We start from the raw sequence: 17,584 nt of genomic DNA on the forward strand, positions 1-17,584 counted from the left end.
TAAAATGGAGGTTCATGTTTTCATATAGAATCTTCTTTTTTTGTTCTGGCATATGATTACAAAATATACCCGCCTCTTTTGGGGGGAATTTACAAACAAAGTGGGGGGGAAGACAAAAACAATCCTCAATCCAGCAAACTTAAAAACAAGTAAAAATTCTCCAAAACCATAGTAATTAACCCTGTATAGACATGAGAAGACAAAACATACCTACACTATGTAAAGCCTACTGATATAATAGCAGAAAGCTGAACTACTTACGGCTTTCACTAAAATATCATAAATATCTCCAGTCATACTATGTTCTGGAAGTAGCACAGCCAATTCGAACCTGACAATATGTTCTAAACTTGGTTGTGGTAGCTTCTACCTGGGCCCCTCAGGGCAGTTACTTTATCTGAATTAGCCCTTTTCCCTATAAAGAACATATAAGAGGCAGAAAATAATGTTCCTGCACCCAGTTCATGGTAGAAAGTAACTGCGGGGGCAGAATCAGATTCAATGGGGCAGAATTAACAGTCAGGTATCTCTCCTGGAATATGTGACAAGAAATCCCCAGGTGTTTGTACACACCCCACCACTCCCAGTATCCTATTCAGGAGACAACATATTTGCTATAACAAAGAAGCGGGAGGGAACAAACAGTGAGTTGGGAAGCCTGATACAAACTACTAGGAATAGAACAGTCCAAGGTAAAGACTGAACAACAAAATATCCAAGAGAAAAAGGTTAGAGATAGGCCTAGCTTCAAAGAAAATAAAGCAACATGGGAATTAATAAAGATAGAAAGAGAAACGAGTAGGAACCTTCAAAAGGGTTATGGTAAAACAAATATAATTAAAGGAAAGCAATCCAAAAGATCCTCATGAAAAAGAGCAAAACAAATTCTAAGTATAGCTGAGAGACTGTGAATTAGCAATAAATTCCAGAATCATTCAAAAATATACAAAACCTTAAAAAAAGCCAGATTGGAAATGAGAACTTTCAAAGAAGGAATAAATAAGATTAACAACAGAATAAACAACAAAATACATGATGAAAATCTTTCTAAATTAAGAGATTCAGAAAAAGAGAATGACATATTTGTGAATAATAAAGTGGAAGAAAATTTGGCAGAAGGAAAAGGCCAAAAATTTGAAAGAATGTATGAATTCTATACAACTCAAAATAACTGATCTTCCAGATAGGCAACATAGAGTTAATGTAAGAAACATAGTTATTCCATGAGGGAAAAAATTGATGAATTACAAATCCTAAAGACCATAGGACTGGAATTAATACAAGAAAATTGACCCAAAGTTTTGAAAATAGGTAGTAAAGTGTTGATTGATAGTGTCAACAGATGGCTGATAGTGGAAAACCCCAAAGCTTGAAATTCCAAAGGAAATAATGACTACATTTAAGAATTACATTGCTAAACAATGCACTTTATAAGCAGCCAAAAGAGAGGCCACAAATTGAGAAAGAATGTACATTTGAAAAGTCCAGGATGACTCCACATTTGTGAAAAATTAGAAAGAAGGTCCAATATGCTGTTGCAAAAAAAAAAAAAAATGGAGTAGAACTTTAAGTAAATTTAAGGAATTTGGGATGGGGCTTATAAACAGGATCAAGGGAGACCCTATGGGAACAGATTAGGATCAAATTCCTATAAGCAAAAATTATCAAAGGGATGAAATGCCACATTGTCTTGCAGGGAGCATGCTCAAAATCTTTCCAGCTTAGAAGAACCTTCCAGACCTTGGACTCCATTGACATCTTTTTGGGAATCCAGGGTTACTTCTAGATTACAATGACATCCGCATAGGATTTTTGTAGAAGTATACATTATACATTTTTGATATTTATAAATTCATAATTTTATCAGAATGATATCCACTGATAGCAATAGCAAAACTACTAGTACAACTTAGTAGTAGGTTGTTAGGCATTCCTATAGTTAAAAAAAAATCACCACCCTATAGCCAACCTTAATTCTAGTGCCTTCTCTCTGCTGGTGATTTCCAGTTTATTCTGTATATGGCTTATTTGTGAGTTCCTTGAGGGCAAGGACTGCCTTTTACCTTTTGTCATATCTCCAGTGATTAGTGCAGTGCTTGGCACATAGTAGGCACTGATCAACAACCTTATGAGAAAGTCTTTCCAACTTAATCAAAACTAGTCCTTGGATCACAGTTATCACTCTAAGTGAGTACATGAAAAGGCCTTAGTCTAAAAGGGCCAGGGTCTCCCATTGCATCCTGGGCCATCTCCAGTCATCCTGATGACTATCTGGTCATGGGATCTAGATGGCTCTGGAGGAGAAAGTGATGCTGGTGACCTTGCACAGCCCTCCCTCACTCAAATCAAAGTCAACTGCAAGTCATGTCATCATTTCCCTGATGCTATGGTGCTCTTCGAAAACAAAGGACAAACAATGCAATTTGTCACTGAGTCTATATTCAAAGCCTTTGTAACTTGGTAGGATCTTTCAAATCTTACACTCCACTTGCATAGCTTACAAGAACCCAAGGGTTACTTGCACATAATGATAAATCATTAGAATAAAACCTTAGAGGAGATTCTAAATGAAACTTTTTTTTAAATGAACCTTCTGGTACATATATTTTAGGCCCTTCAGAACAAACACTGCTTCTGTGTTGCCTATTATTACCATTATGAAAAATAGTAATAGAATGGAATCAATGTTATACTTTGTTTCCACAATGGGAATAAGAAGCAACACAAATATAGTGTTTACACAAAACTATATTGCTGGAAGGGATCTCTGATGTCATTTAGCCAACTCCTACCCAAATGGTATATTCTGTCTACAATATCCCTATTAAGTGGTCTTCCAAACTTCATTTGAAGACTTCCCGTGACAAAGAATTGACAACCCTTCCAAAGAAGCCCATTCCAGTTTTAGATATTTCTAATTATTGGGATGTTTTCTCTTATAATTCCTCATATTGAATTAACCTCTTCATTCTATATTTTCTACCCATCAGTTTCAGGTTTGTGATCATGATAATTCACATTTTAAAATAATTTTTATAATTAAGTGGGTTTTTTCACTCTTAGTCCTAAATTCTTTTCCTATGCAAGCTTCAACTTCTAACCTTATTCTTTTAACTGAGTGATTGGTTGAGAAACTTTGGAATAAACTGGAAATATTAACAAAATCAGAAACTGCCCCATCCTAAAATTAATAGGACAAGGGAGTTTCATCCTTGTCAGTAGAACAAGATTATAACAGGTTTTGGATTCCTGTGGTGGATTAAAATCTGTCATCAAGGCAAGAGTTGATGGCAGTGTAATTACTGTAAACTATATTTACCAGAGGATACCAACAACCATCAGAAATTGGATCTTGTGGAAGATTAAATGTATCAGCAGTGGCAGCTGCCAGATGCCAAAATAGGAAATTAAAATGTACAATAACAGAGAGGAGAGATCTGAAGCTAATTAACTGTTAAATAAACTCATATTCTACTAATCAAAAAGAATATGTAGCCACTAAAATTTATGTAAATCATAACTCAGGCCACCCACATACAGAGCTCTACCAGCTATCAATTGTCTTTGACTTCAGAGACACAGATCACTAATCAGTGGACTTAAAATGTAATTCTAGATTAACATCTTTGAAAGAATTTTTTTTTATCTTGTAAGCAAACATCTCTAATTTGTAAAGAAGAAAATACACAAAAATAAGGTATATTTAGTACAGTTGTGAGATGCAGGATTTTAGAGTTTTAAGGTATCATCCAATTCAACTGTCTCATTTTAGAAATGTTTGTAGATCAAACCATTCAAAGGTAGAGCATTAGTGGCACATAGTAGGCACTTAAATGTTTGTTGACTGATAAATAAGAACTCATTTATGTTCAATAATGACTGCCCATGGAAACTGAGATTCAAAAAAGTTAATTTACTTTCCTTTAGTCTCACAGATAATTCAAAATAATTAATAATATAGTATCATTGCTATTACTCCCAAGTGAGTGTTTGACCCAAGTTAGGGGGCAGGGGGGTTGATCTATCAAATTGAAACAAAATATACATACTACATGACTGAACCTATGGTAGGCCCAATGGAAGCTACAAAGAAGATGCAGTCCAACATTCAAGAAGTTTACCATCTAATTGAGGCAATAAGACATGAACTTGGAATTCACTAAATAAAAATGAAAGAAAATACAACACAATGTAGTACAATACAAGAAGCAACCAATCAATAAGCATTTATTAGAGCAGCTAGGTGGCACAATGGACAAAGTGCCAGGTCTGGAGTTAAGCAAACTCATCTTCCTGAGTTCCAATCTGGCGTCAGACACTTACTTGCTGTGTGACCCTGGGCAAGTCACTTAACCTTGTTTGCCTCAGTTTCCTCATCTGTAAAATGAGCTGGAGAAGGCAATGGCAAACCACTACAATATCTCTGCCAGGGAAACCCAAATGGGGTCATGAAGAGTTGGGTACAACTAAGAATAACTGAACAATAAAGCATTTATGAAGTATTCACTATATGTCAGGCATTTTGCCTAAGTGCTAGGAATAAAAAGAAAAACAAGAAACAGTCCATCAAGGAGCTTACATTCTATTTGGTAAGAAAACACATACATAAAGTGTTACATACACAACAAACACAAAATAGATAAAAGTTACCCACAGAGGGGAAGGTCTCCTGAAGGATGTGATACTTGGCCTGATTCTTTAAGAAAGAGATTCTAAGAGTTAAATGTCAGAAAGGAAAGCAGTCTAGAGATAGAGAATAACCAGTACAAGGCCATGAAAGAGATTGAACTGTATTGTGTGAGGAAAAGCAAGTAAGCCAGTGTAGATGACCCATAGAACGCACAGAGGGCAGTATTACATTAAAAAAAAAAAAAAACTAAACTAAAAGATAGCTAAGGATGAGGCTGTAGAGAGCTTGAAAAGCCAAACGGAGGTTTACATTTGAGCCTAGAGATCCTTAGAGAGATAGGAGCAGATTGAGCAGATAGGTGACATGGTCAAACCTATACTTTAGAAAATCATTTTGGCAGCCATGTGGAGTGTGTATTGGCATAAGGAAAAGAATGAAGTCAGAGTACAATTAGAAGGCGACTGTAAGCATCTCAAATCAGTTCATGTTTGATTCCAAAATAAAGGTTAGAAAGTAAGTGGTAAGTGTTGGCAAGAAGCAAAGAGCACTTCAGTGTAAAATGCTTTAAAAGGGCTTAGTGGGATTGTAGGATTGATGGATTGAAGAGGGTGGAAGGTGTACATTGGAGAGCTTCTCCCATATACTCCATTTAAAGAAGGGGCCCAAGGCTTTCATCTCATAATTTCCAATCTAGCTTCAGGTAGATTCTCCTCTGCCAGGTACTCTTCCCCTACCCTCCTCTCATCAGCTTCTACTTATGTGTAGTCTTCTCCCATTAGATTATGAGTTCCTGGAGGGCAGGAATTACCCTTTACTTTTCTTTGTATCCCCAGTACAAAGCACAACACATAGCCACTTAATGAATGGTTTGGTTGTCCTTCTGCTCAAAGAGGACCAAAATGACATCACCATGTTGGGATCAAGGTACAATATGTCTGACTGCGGCTGATCAGATCAATATAAGCACAGGTCAGGCACAAATAATCCATATGAACATTTGGAGTATCGATGTCTTCAAATTTGTACATTTCACATTTCATTTGAGCTGCTGTAAATTCTGCTTTGCTCATAGAGCACGGCCCATTCTTTGATGCAGGCATGCCATGCTGGGCAGTCCTGTGTCAGTGTTTCCCATGTCCCAAATTGATTCCAGAGTTCTTCAGATAGACCTTGAGAGTGTCCTTGTATTACTTCTTCTGACCTCCACATGAGCACTTGCCCTGTGTGAGATCTCCATAAAATAATCTTTTAGGTAAATGTATGTTTGTCATTCAGACAATAAGTAACCCATCAGAGTTGTGCTATGGCAGTAGAGTTTGAATGCTTGGCAGTTCAGCTTGGGAAAGGACCTCAGTGTCTGGTACCTTATCTTGCCAGCTCATCTTCAGAATATTTCTAAGACAATTCAAATAGAAGTGATTCAGTTTCCCCAGCATGACAGATTTCACAGGCATACAACAATGAGGTTAGCATAACACCTATGTAGACCTATAATTTGATAAGCAATCTAAAACCTCTTTCCCACACTTTCCTTCAGAAGCTTCACATTTCCTTCCTCCCAAACACTGAGCTAGCTCTGGCAATGTGTGCATCAACCTCATCATCTATGTGCACATCCCTGGAAAGTATGCTGCCAAGGTGAGTGAACTTATCCACAGAATTCAAAATGTCTCCATTTGCTGTAACCCATGGTTCTATATATTGATGGAGTGGTGCTGACCAGTAGAAAATCTCTGTTTTCTTGATGTTAATTGTTAGGGCAAAATTAGCACAGGCAGCAGAGAATCAAGCCACACTTTGTCACGTCTTAGCCTCACAGACTGCATTGAGTGTACAGTCACTTGCCAATTCCCCCTCCACTTTAGTCTTGGCTTATAGCTTATAAGATTAAAGCTTTTTCAAGTTAAATAATTTACCATCAGTATAGTAGTTGACCTTGATACTGTTTTCATCCACATTGAAAGTGTCTAACAACATCACTGAAAACATTATCGACAAAGTCTGGGAGCAAGCACACATCCCTGCTTCACTCCTTTGGTAACCAAGAAAACACGAGTGTATCATCCATTATCCAGAAAATAAAATAAGTTTGTATTAATTGATTGACTGACTAAGAGATGTCTAGGTGGTCCAGCTGATACAGCACTGGACTTGAAATCAGGAAGACTCATCATCATAACTTCAAATCAGGCCTCAGATACTCACCAGCTGTATGACTATGGGCAAAGCACTCACTTAACCTGTTTCCTTAAGTTCCTCATCTGTAAAATAAGCTGGAGAAGGAAGTGGCAAACCACTCCAGTATCTTTGGCAAGAAAATTCCAAAATGGGGTCACAAAGTCAGACACAACTGAATAATAACAAAAAGGATAAATAGTATTTAGACAAGTGAAAAAGTAGGAGGGCATCCCTAGATGGGAGAATAATGAAAGTAGAAATGGGAGGTATGTTCATCTAGAAAACATATAATAGGAAAAAGAGATGACTCAGGAATATATTGAAAATAGATGGACAACTTATGGAAAATCAGTTGGGCAATAGTATGGAGTGTAGATTGGTGTGGGGAGGAACTTGGGATAGGAATATCCATTAGAAGGCTGCTGTAATAATCTAGGTAAGAGATGATAAGGTTATAAACTAAGGTGGTAGCTGTGTGAGTGGGAGGCCAGATATGGAAAATACTGTAAGGGTAGAAATAAGATTCAGCAACTGATTGGAAATGTGGAGTAAGGAAAAATGAGAAATGAAGGATAATTATTGAGATTGAAAGCATGGGAGACTAGAAGAATGGTGGTATGCTCAACAGACATGAGGAAGAAAATATTTCTTGGAAAAAAGTAACTCAAAGTTTTGTTGAAGTCACCTGTCACCCAAATTCAGAACTTCAAAGCAGCATTTGACTTCGGAGCTGAAGGCAGTTCAAACCACCTTGGGAAATCCAATTGTTAAATTTACAGAGCTAATAGTTACACCCTCAGAAATTGGCAAGCTACAATTAGGGGTTTGATTTATTGTTCTGTTGATTGTCTAGACATAAGAATGTGATGGTAATGCTGATTAAACGTAAAAGTGTCACTTTTGCATTATTTTTTGGAGAGCTCAACTGAGAGAAAACCTGATCTCATTCACAGAGATATTCCCCAGAATTTCTATGAGAGCAAGCTGGAAATCAAGGATATTTTGAGGAGTTAGCTTCTCCTACATGTCTGTAGTTTTCAAAGTCTCACTGCCTCTCTCTATTTGTCTGGAGTCAGTTCTGAACAGAGGCTAGATTCATATGTCTTTTCTCAAAGGAAAATGAAGACTTTCTCTCCTGTCTAAAGCTCTCAGATCAGCTCTGTCCCTCATGAAGGCAAGAAGCTTTACCTAAACAATCTTCCACCAATTACAAGTGTCTCATTGTAAAGCACCATAGGTTTAGCTAAAAATCCAAGATACAACCATAACTTTGAATACGTCATTCACTGCTTAAAATCCATCACTAGCATTTTGTTACCTATTAAACAAAATTGAAATTCAGATTTCCTGTTCTCTCTGGCCACAACCAGACTTCCAAAGACTATGTCCTAGAGAAACTAAGCGATTTGGAACCCTGGAGCCATGTTACCTAGTTTGATAAGTGCTCACAGAGTGTTATATCTCACATAGGTTGTATCTTGCTGCTCCAAGGCTCAAGACATTCTTTTCTCTAGTCATCTTCCTGCAGAGTCCCTGGAAGTATACTCCTCCCATACTCCATTTTCATCTGTTACTCTTAGAACAATAAGTAATCTACTCAATACTACCACTGTTTCTGAAAAGGATGTGTCAATCAACCACATTGCTGCCATCACTTAGACCAAAATGGCTTCTGTAGCCACTGTGTTGACTGCCCCTTAAAAAATAGGTTCCTTGAGGTGAGACCCTGTCTTTTTTTGGATTTGTAAATGCAGTGCTTAGCACAATACCTGGCACATAGCACTTAAAGGTTGTTGTTGCTGTTTTTCATTCAGTCAGTCTCTGTTTTGGCTGTAGTCTGCTTTCCCAGCCTTATCTACTGTTGCTACTTTTAATATACCTCCATGGTCTAAACCAGCACTTCTTTAAACTGTGGGTAGTGATCCCATATAAATTCAGCAGCAGTAAAAGATTTCTGAATGCATAATGACAAAAAATTAATTAAAAATCAAACTGTAATGAATCCAAGTGTTTCTGGCAGCACCTGCCAGTGTTGCATCCTGCAGCTTCACTGCAGCCTTGGTTCTGAACACAAAGCATGTGCACTTTGCACTGCGCATGTCCTCGGGCCATGCAGTGCCAAAGAACCCTGCCAAAACACTGAAAAGGGGCTGAGAGTGGAAAAAATAATTTAAAAGCCCTGCTCTAAACACACAGGACTTCTCATTATTTCCTTAGTATGCTTTTCTCCTTCCTGCCTTGCTCATATTCCACTTTCCATTGGCAGTTCTGCTTGGTTTCAACTCCATATAACAAAATACCCCTCCCAGAATAACTTTGATTATTTTTAATCTCATCACTATGCTGATAATTTAAGCCTTCTCACCTCTGTAAGCTTCTTCTCCCCTCAAATTAGAGGGCTAGAGGGTGAAGTACTAAGTTCTTCTCCAGACCTTCCTTTATAGAGGAAAGAAATTGGACTCAGCTCACTCCACTTTGTATCTGCAGCTCTGCTTGGTTTATTTCAACTCAGTTCAATAAACTTTTATTAAGTACCTACTCTGTGTAGGGATACAAATAAGAAAAAGAAAAACAGTCCCTGCCCTCAAGGAGCTTATACTCTAATAGGGGAAGGCAGTACACAGAAGTAAGTGGGAGGAAACACCAGGGTTTACCAGTTTGGAATTGAAACCAAGCAAAGCTGCAGATGGAAAGTGGAGTGAGCTAGAAGTCTGATTTCTGCCCTTTATAAAGGAAGACTTTGGGAGGAAGTTGGTGCTCTACTCTCCAGCCCTGTGATTAGAGGAGAGAGGAAGCTGAGGGAGATGGGAAGGTGTCCCAGTATCCAAGACTGAGTTAACAGCATGGTGAAGGAATCAGGTTCCCCACCCCTTCCCCATCCATGTTGACCCGGATTAGGGTGCTAACTTTGCTACTTAATCAGCTATATGACCTTGGGGAACTTTACTTAACCTCTCAAGGCCTCAGTTTGTTCATCTGTTATAAATAGGGAAGTTTTGACTAGAGGAGCTTAAAGGTTTCTTCCAGCTTTTACTCTGTGCAGCTATGTGTATTGTTTTTATTGTTACTATTTTTACAGAGTTCTTGTGTTCTAACCTGAGGCCAGAATCAGACTTCTATAGTTCTGACAACTCTCCTATGGGAGAAATAGAATTTATTTTCCTATAAAGTCTGATTATGAAATTCATTCCTTATGTTTAGGTTACTTGTTAGCTACATATCTAGATAATAAGTTGTTATACAGAATACCATATTTTCTTTATCCATTAATGGCCACAGAATACCATATTTTCTTTATTGGTTAATGGTCAGTACATCAATTGACTTGAAACACTTAACTTTTCTCCAGAAGGGAGGTTTTAACTATTTTAGCAGCTGCTTTTCCCTTTCTGTTTTATGGTCTTATTAACAAGAAATTGAAATATAATTTTTACAATAGTAGTTTGTATTTCAACCATAGTAGTAATTTTAGAATCTTTTACTTGTCTGGGAAGTCAAACCACCCTAAATTTCATGAATCCTTATAGTTTCATAGTAATTCTATTTATGTGCCATAGACAACTCATAATACAATGCTTTAGATTCTCAGTCACAGTAGACAGAGTTGATAATGTAAATATATTTTAAAACTCCACCCTTCCTCTACAGTGAATACATGTGATTCATATGATTTTGTGTAGTATGTATTATAATTAAAAACCCAATACTCATTGTCTGGAGCAGAGTACACTTCTATTCCCAAAATTGAAATTTTCCTTTAATAAAAGGTTTTGCTTATTTATTATGTAAGAAGTGAAAGTGTTGACTCAAACTTTTGCCACATGTGAAATTCAAGGCAGTAAATGTTTGCTGATGATAATGATGAAATTTGCCTTTCAAACAGCCTCCAAGAGCTAACCTCAGATTGTTACTACAAATAACACAACAGGTAAAGCAACCCCAGCCTTCCTTCACCAAAATCAAGTTAGATGGAGAAGCCAGGCAACAAAAGGTGATTTTTTGACAATAGGTAGAGCTTTTAAATGTCAGGTGTGGTGGAGGAAGGAGTGAATGAGTTCCATGGAAATGTGCCATTTTGGTAGATTAGGTTATGTGAGAAGCACAGCTTTGGGGACCCTTAGGTCAGTGTTTCTATGGAAGGCACACCATCTAGAACTCAGGCAGTAGTACTCAAATGGAATAAATTCTTTAGGTTGGGTAAAAGTCTTGCATTGGCAAATTTACTTGATTAGACTACCGAAAAACTTTGTTCAGGGTATTAATTTATGCAACTTTTTTTTTTTGGCCAAGAGGTTTGTGAGAATAAATTCTAGATTACATTCTTGAAGGTCCATAATGTGCTTATAGTCCAACCTGCTATCTAGGCCACCTTGTTAACTGATAAGTGGGGACTAATTTCCACTTATAAACACCACCAAAAAGTTGTCTTGTTAGAGTTTTTACTATTACCAAACACCATCTTTCAGGTTTCTCTCCTCCCCCACATATCAACTCATCCTTCTTTTTCAATATTCATTGGCATAGTTCTCCAAAGTTTCTCTCATATAAAAAGAATTATCCAAATGAAGAAAAGGGCTAAGTGGCATACAAAGAAAATAATGTGACTGTATAGAGAGTTCTCTCATGAGTTTTTGATTTTAAAAGGGCATCTACAAAATGTGGGCAAAGGTACATAAATAAGGAAGAATATAAAAGAGTGACATGCACCTGAGTAAAGAGATCAGGAAAATTAAAACTGCAAATAGGCTGAAGCCTAGGAAAACATTTATGACCCCAGGTGGTATAACTTGCAATTCGTTTACTTAAATGATGGCAAATGACCCACCTGTGCCTACTAAAAGGCAAAGGGGAAGAGCTAGTGGAAAGGAGAGATTAAAAAACTGGTTTAAATTTTAAAAAGACTAGTTTATGAAGAGGCAAGAGTTGAAAGGGGGAGGGGTTATGCTTTGTGCACTGGAATGATGAATAAATGTTGATTTGAATTAAAATTGAAGGTCTAAGAAGAAGTAGGTAGTGATAAGATCAAGATCATAGGTGGAATGATTGGCTTTGAAAAGGAAGAGTTTCTTCATCTCTAAAATGGGGACTGGACAGGAGGTTATTTATACCTATAGCACCTCCCTCCCAAATTTGTTGTGAGGCTCAAATGAGATAGTGCAGGGGAAGTATTTTATAAAACTAAGAGCATTGTCTAAATGTCATTTCATTAATAACAATAGCTAGCATTTACATTATACTTTAAGGTTTGCAAAGAACTTTACAAATGTCTCGTTTAACCCTGACAACAACTCTGGGAAGATGCTATAATTATCCTCATTTTATAAGTGAGGAAACTGAGGCACACCGAGGTTAAGTGACTTGCCCAGGGTCACACAGCTAGTAAATGTGTGAGGCTGAATTTGAACACAGGTTTTCCTGATACCGGGCGCAGTACTCTCTGCATTGTACAACCTCCTTCTTTGTTGTTGTTGTCATAGTCATCATTGTTGTTACTAGGTAGGGGAATCCCTGTGAGGGCTTTTTGGAAGCACATGGATGAGAATGGCATATGATAAGATATGGACATGTTGCACCTGCAACTTTAGAAGGAATAACCACACTAATGAGGTTGCATATCCACTAGGGTATTTATTAAAGCATTTTTATTTTATTAGGTGAGGGACTTAGTTCCCAAGAAGATATGGTAACCAAGCCTGTTGTGAATATTGGACATCCATAGACGCCTGAGTTTGAAGGCACCTTAGAGGTTATCTAGGCCAGTTCCCTAACCATGTCACGCATCCCCTCTATAGTAGCATGAAGCATTATGTTGCCCTATGAATGTCAGCAGATGGTGCCAGTAACAGGTCAGCGAGAAGCCCCTGGATCAGGCAGGAGCTAGAGATGACAAACAAAAGAAAAAAACTCATCGTAGAGGAATAAATTCAGACCATATGTTACTTGTCTACATAGCAATCTCTCATTCTTTCCCCTTGCAAGAAGAACTTGACTCTATGTATTATAAATCTCCAGAACTATATAGGCCCTGGGAAAAGCCAGTAGGATTCATTTAAACAAATGGGTTGCTTTACTTTACAAAAACCCAGGTGCTTCTGTCTTAGAGTGGGGGCCTCAACTCCAGAGTAGTATGATAGGCTTAGAGAACTACATAGATTCATAGCGGGGTTAGAAGCTCACAGGAGAGGAAAGGGTAGTTATTTTGATTGTTTATTGTTTCAGGCATATATTTTTATCTCTTTGTGAGATTAAAGGTCCTGTATTTAACATATTGTCAATCTTAATGCTTACATGGAAGCTAAGAATTCTTTTCCCTTTTTGTTGTGGAGACACAGATGTAAGCCAAATTCTGATATTTTTGCATTAACGCCTTGGGTGATCAAAATATACCAAATTCTGATGTTCTATAGAGGAAACCTAGGATGAGGATACAAGCCAAAAGAGAGACTTTAGCATGAAATCCTAAGATTGAACCTATTCCAAGTAAATAGGCCAGGGAGAGATAATCAGTGATCATTTTCATACAGGATGAACAACATAGTGCTTGTTGATGGTCACTAAAATGTTTTAAAATGTTGAAAATGTCAGGGAACCGTATGAAGAGGTCAGAGAACTATATGCTTTTAGGGGTAGTCGAGATCCCAAAATACCGATATGCTGGGTCCTGCTCAAAAGAATTCGACTCAAGCCTTCTCACAGCCAAAGAGAAACAAAGTTTATTATGGATTCACCATAATGGGTTGTCTTAAGAAATCTCACCATTTTCACAAGTGGGCCAGATTCCATCTAAGGCAGATGGAATCTGAGCACATTCATGGAGGCAAGATGAAACTTATATACAGGAAGATTGTGGGTGGGATCTAGGGTGGTCCTGGGGTGATGGGAGGAGGAGTTTAGGGAGGGTCTTGAAGAGGAGTGTAAGGAGGAGCTTGATGGGACTGGAATGAGGTCAGACTCTAGGACCCAAGAGAATGGGATTAAGGGTGGGAAGAAGCTGAAGGCTACCTGGGGATAACAGACAATGTAGGGCTAGGCTAATTTAAGGGTAACAGATTTGGGCATAGACACTTTGACAAGATCAAGGGTGGAAACTAGCCAGACTATGAAGGGCTAGACTAGGTTAGAGTAACCTAGCCTAGAGATTTAGCAATAATGAAAGCCTTATGGCCTCAGGCAAATGCCTCATCTAGTGGGAAGATTCAAGGGCAGTTCAAGGGGGCTCTCGCAGTCTAAACCTCATCACTGTCCTGTCTCTTAGGTCTCTCAATAAACTAATAGTCCTTCAGTATCCTGGAAACTCTATAGCAGTTTTCCAGTATTCACAAAATACAGTCACTTCTGGAAAATGTGCTTTTGGTCTCTCCTCTCCCTGTTCATTCAAAAATGTTATTATTAGCAAGGGATCAACCCTAGCTCCTAGAACATGCAACCTATAGCACTCAACATAATCATATAAACATTCTTTTCTGCATAATAACAAGCAACGTAAGCAGTACTCCACTAAATAGTTTCCCACATATATTCTACTTGTTCACAATTATTTTCCGTTTTATGATTTTAGACAAATAATATCAACCACTGAAAAATTAGCTAACCTAATATTCATCATTTTTTTAAACAGCATGTCTCTGATCAATGAGAAAGAAAATGCCCTTACTTGCTTCTTAGCTCAAAACCCAATTTTTTTTTTCTTTTTTAGGTTGGACAAGCCCAGTGAAAGTTATTCCTGATATACCTAAAGTGCGAGGCAATTTATCCACATTAAAGTTTTCATTTGATGATGCAAAATGTAAGGTAAGACATACCCTACTTGATTCATTGGTTATTTGTTTTGTATTCTGTGGACTTGATTGTCAACATTATATGTATGAAAAAATATGTATTTTTGTTAATTTATTAACCATTTGAAACTCATTCCTAATCAAAGGAAATATATAGGGACCTTCATCTCTGTAGGATAAAGTATTCTAATTATCCAGTTTTAGATACTTTCCCCTAAAATGACAGTGAGTCAGGAGCAAAATCAAGAATAGAGTATAAAAATTCTAAATCCTACCTTATGGAAGAATCTTATTTTGAGGGGAAGAGTGATCTTGTCCTGGGATTTTGCCAGAATGCAGAGCTCCTGCTATACAAAATTCCCTCCTTTGAAGTATCTGTAATTGATAGCCTTAGTTTCTTAGAGGCATTGAGAGGTCAAGTGACTTGTAGCTAGAATCTCCCATGTTATGGTAATTAGGGCAGGACTTCTTTGTTTTCTCTTTTAGAATGCTAAGGTAATCAAGTACCTTTGATGAGTCTTGCTTTCAAATGTAATGGCAAGCAAAGTGGACTTTTTTGTTGTCTTTTGTTTCTTTGATTGAATCAAGAGTCTTTGACCTGCTTAAGAAACAAGAAAGCCTAGTTTCACATAGGTTTGAGTCCCCTGGCTGTGATGCCTGAAGAAGTGTCACATGGTTTTGAGTCACATGGTTGTGACGCCCTTTGACCCTGAAGAAGTGTATATTAACTCAGAGGTTAACATTTTGCTTTTGAGGCAGCACACTCATTTAAAGAGCATTGATGGTGAGAATCTGGGTAGGACTCTAGGTAAGCCATTGAAGCAGCCCCCCCAGCTTTGAAAACCCAGATATTGGTGCTTCTCTGCTAACTATGTATCATGATTTGGTTAAACAGAAATGTTGATCTGTTTATATTGTCTCTGTTTGCAATTTCTGTTTGTATTTGCTCTGAGGTTCAAGGTACTGGCTTTTCCCCCTGAACTAAGTGTATGGTATATGTATGTTTAATTAAAGTGAGATTGTTAACCACTTAAAATTGCCTTCCTTAGAAAAGCAGATCAAAGAACCTGTGCTAGCAACCTTCTTGTGTGGCTTGTATTGTTGGTCTTACACAGCCGCAGTAGTGGCAAGCATTGTTGTTACATCCCAGTGCAAGAATTTGAACCTAGCACTCTCTTTTTTTGGAAACATACTGACCACAATTAACAATGAAACTATCAATGCTAAAATGATTTTATGCCAAATTTCAGTATGCACAGTGGCCCAATGACTTTTCTCCTTTGAGGTATCCAAAGTCACTTTTTTTGTCCACTGGTTTCATACCAAGCTTTTTAACTGGGCAAAATAACTCCTAATAATTGCTTAGATACCTCCCAGAAAACAACAACACAAAAAAACCTGAAGCCTGAGACATTGTCCTCCACAGCTTGGGATTAGAGCCTGACTCTAACACAAAGTTCACAGATAAGAAATAAGTTACTAGGGGAAAAATGAGTAGGCAAAAGAGAAAGAAGATCTTAGTTCAAACTCAGAAGAAGGTAGTGAAGTTAAAGCAGTTACTTCTACTTCAAAGATAAGAGCAAAATGGTCACAAGCCCCCCAAAAGTTTTTAGAACAGCTTAAACAGGATTTAAAAATCAGAGAGGTTGAGGAAGAATTGGGTAAAATATTTAGAGTAATGCAAGAAACTCAAGAAAATTATGAAAAGAAAGTCAACCATTAGAAAAAGAGATCCAAAAACTTACAGAAGAAAATAAAAAATTAGAATTGGGCAAGGGGAAGCTAATGACTTCACAAGATACCAAGAAATAATAAAACAAAGTAAAAAATGAAAAAATCGAAGAGAATGTCAAACATCTCATTAGAAAAACAATTGACTTAGAGAAGAGATCGAGGAAAGACAATATAAGAATTTTTGGGCTACCTGAAAGTTATGATCACAAAAATTGTCTAGACACTATACTTCAAGAAATTATTAAGGAAAATTGTCCTAAAGTTTTGGAACGAGAGAGCAAAATAGAAATAGGGAGAGGTAAAATGGAGCAATCATCTCATACAAATGATATGTGAATGGAAGAACTGTTACAGTGGAGGCAAGAGGGGGTGGAGGGCTGGTAGTGTTAGAACCTTATTCTCATCAGAACTGGGTTAAAGAGGAAATAACATATACATCTAAAAGGGTGTAAAAATCTTCTTAACTTACAGAGGAATAGGAAGGTGAGGGGATAGGATAAGGCAGGGATTTTTAGAAGGGTAGGTAGATTAAGGAATAAGAGGGTAAAATGAAGGGGATAAGGGAGGAATTCTTAGAAGGGGTGTAGGTTAAGAAGGCAGTGATTAGAAGTCAATTAGATGTTTGAGGAGGGATGGGGTAAAAAAGAGAGGGAGAGAAAGACAAATAGAGATGAAACATAAGCATGGAGGGAAATGCACAACTAGTCATTATAACTTTGAATATGAATGGGATGAACTTACCCATAAAATAGTAATGGATAGCAAATACATTGTTTACAGGAAACACATTTAAAAATGAGAGATACACATAAAGTGAAGATAAAGGGCTTCAGTAGAATTTATTATGCTTCAGCTGATGCAAAAAAATGTAGGGGTAACAATTATGATTTCAGACAAAGTTAAAGCTAAAATAGTTTTAATTAAAAGACACAAACAGAGAAACTGCATTATGATAAAAGGTACCATAGAGAATGAAGTAATATCAATACTAAACCTATATGTACCAAATACTATATTATCAAAATTTTAAAAGGAAAATCTAAATGAATTACAAAGAGAACTAGACAGCAAAACTATAATAGTGGGGCATTTCAACTTTTCCTTCTCAGAATGAGATAAATCTAACCAAAACAAATAAATAAGACAGAAGTCAAAGAGATGAATAGAATCCTAGATAAGCTAAATATGCTAGATCTCTGAAGAGGGAATGGAATGGGAATGAATGGGAATAGAAAGGAATATACCTTTTTCTCAGCAGTACATG

The 17,584-nt window shown here is 37.3% G+C and overlaps 1 protein-coding gene across 1 annotated transcript in view; it reads left to right on the forward strand.

The window, feature by feature from the left end:
• The window catches only part of SPATA48 (spermatogenesis associated 48), a 75,351-nt gene that overhangs the window by 10,366 nt on the left and 47,401 nt on the right, over positions 1 to 17,584 (forward strand). The window contains exon 2 of the mRNA XM_036739711.1: positions 14,505 to 14,599. Within this exon, the coding sequence (XP_036595606.1) occupies positions 14,505 to 14,599 (95 nt within the window). The remainder of the gene's footprint in view (positions 1 to 14,504; positions 14,600 to 17,584) is intronic.

This window comes from Trichosurus vulpecula, chromosome 9, assembly GCF_011100635.1.
Source record: "Trichosurus vulpecula isolate mTriVul1 chromosome 9, mTriVul1.pri, whole genome shotgun sequence".
NCBI lineage: Eukaryota > Metazoa > Chordata > Mammalia > Diprotodontia > Phalangeridae > Trichosurus > Trichosurus vulpecula.